This window comes from Phoenix dactylifera, unplaced genomic scaffold, assembly GCF_009389715.1.
Source record: "Phoenix dactylifera cultivar Barhee BC4 unplaced genomic scaffold, palm_55x_up_171113_PBpolish2nd_filt_p 000919F, whole genome shotgun sequence".
In the NCBI taxonomy this organism is placed as follows: Eukaryota; Viridiplantae; Streptophyta; class Magnoliopsida; order Arecales; family Arecaceae; genus Phoenix; species Phoenix dactylifera.
This window is the reverse complement of record NW_024068279.1, coordinates 62,964-64,873: the sequence shown is the minus strand read 5'-3', so window position 1 is coordinate 64,873 and position 1,910 is coordinate 62,964. Positions and strand designations below refer to the sequence as shown.

Below are 1,910 nucleotides of genomic sequence, written 5' to 3'. Positions count from 1 at the left end.
TTTGTTATTTATAAATTTGCTTGCCGTATAAACGCCCTTCTCTTCTATTTATTTTTCTGGTGATTATAATCTTCACAGTATATACACCAGCTTGAATGGGTGAATGGTGGTTTTTGTGTGTTTATCTGTTTTTATGAAAAAGAGTTAATTGTAGAAGTGCCGACTGACTGAGGTGAGAGAGAGGAGTGAGAGAGGAGTGAGAGAGAGCCGCGTCAATAGTCGTGCGGTCTTGGGGGGTTTTCCTCAAACAGGGGTTGGGTGGCTCTGATGGACGACAATAGGGCTAAGGAGAGGGAGACGGGGAGGCCCGGGGGGTTGGGGCGCCAGCCTCTGGGGGTCGACTCGAAGGGCGGATCATGGGCGGCGGTGGCTAGGGGCCCGGCGAACCAAGGCCGATGGACACGCCACCAAATCTCGGAGGGGGAGCTGGGAGCTCTGAAGACCTGTTTCACGGAAGTTCTGGAGATCCCGGAGGAGAGGCTAGAGAAGACAAGGATGGAATGGAGGAGTACCTCTGTTTTTATGCAGAGTGTGGGGCGGAAGGTGCCGGCGGAGTGGGTCGGGCGTGAGCTGAGAAGGATGGGGAACTTGGACTATAACGTCGAGGTCGTCACAATGGCCGACGACGTCCTGGCGGTCCGCTTCGCCTGTGAGGAGGATCGGGAGGCCATGCTGGTGAGGGGGCCATGTCTAGTCGCCGGACAGCTTCTCACGATGGAGCGATGGAAGCCGAACTTCATCCCCGGCTCCGGTGGTTCTGGACGGGTGGTAGTGTGGCTCCGCCTCCCACGGCTGCCGTTGGATTTCTGGGCTAAGGAGACATTGATCCAGATTGCAGCAACGGCGGGAAGACCTTTGGCCTTGGACGCAGCCACCGATCAAGGGAGGAAGAGGGGGTTTGCTCGGATTAAAGTGGAGCTTGACATAAGAACTCCTCTAAAGCCGGGAATATTCATGAAGGGAGCTAAGGAAGGATTAGAGAGGAAGATATGACAGGAGTTTGTGTACGAGAACTTACCTGCCTACTGTTACAGGTGCGGCCGAATCGGTCATGAGGAGGCGGCTTGTGAGTTCCCTTCCCCGGCGACGGGCGGAATGGAGGCTGGAACGGGGAGTAAGGCTCGATGTCCAGAGACCGGGAAGACGTCAAGGGAAGTGGGAGACCCTCTGATATATGGCCCTTGGCTCTCTATGAGCTGGAACGAGGGCATCGGAGCCCCGAAAGGGGGGAAAGGGAAGATGATGCAGACAGGGGCTAGCACCAGTGTGGGCTCGGCTCCGGCGCCGTCTGCGGTAAGTCCGAGTGAGGGAGATGGGGGGCCGCGGCTGCCCGTTTCACCGCAGGACTTGGAAGGTTGGCAAAAGCCAACCAAGGTGGCCAGACGGAAGTCGCCGGAGAAGCTAGCTCAAGGCGGCTCGTCCGTGGAGATGGACGGAGGCCTGAGTCAACCAGGTGAGCAGGGTGAACCTAGCGGTGACTCGGTGAGGGGACTCGGTAGGGGGACTCGGCCGCCCTTGCTGGGCCAGGTGGACCTGGGAAAGACTGGGCCGGGCCCAAGTCCGCTCAAAAGGGCCCGGAGTCCGTCTAAGGTCCACCAGGCCTTGCCAACGCGTGGGCCGAATCCGGCAACTGGGACGCCACCTGGGACCGGCCCGAGTGTAGCACAGAGACGGGATCTTCCCCCTCGGGGAGATGGGTTCCGCGGGGCTGGAGGCGGCCGTCGGCGGAGCAAGAGCTCGCCGCCACCCCTTGTGGCGGCGGACATGGCTACGATGAGGCAGGCGGAGGACGGAGGGGGCCGACGGCAGGGGGAAAACATACCTCTGCGGAAGGGGCTGGCCCGCGCGGCGTCGGTAGCGGCGGAATTGCTGGCGGCGGTGATCGGAGAACCGTCGGGAGTGGCAGCTGG

The 1,910-nt window shown here is 60.2% G+C and overlaps 1 protein-coding gene across 1 annotated transcript; it reads left to right on the top strand.

The window, feature by feature from the left end:
* Positions 1-267: 267 nt before the first annotated feature.
* On the top strand, positions 268-993 carry LOC120107600. Its single transcript, XM_039120935.1, has one exon. It carries the CDS (start codon positions 268-270, stop codon positions 991-993), a length of 726 nt encoding a protein of 241 aa, XP_038976863.1.
* Positions 994-1,910: the final 917 nt, after the last annotated feature.

Excerpts from the sequence above, each read along its gene's own strand:
- LOC120107600 (XM_039120935.1), top strand. The coding sequence starts at position 268 with ATGGACGACAATAGGGCTAAGGAGAGGGAGACGGGGAGGCCCGGGGGG.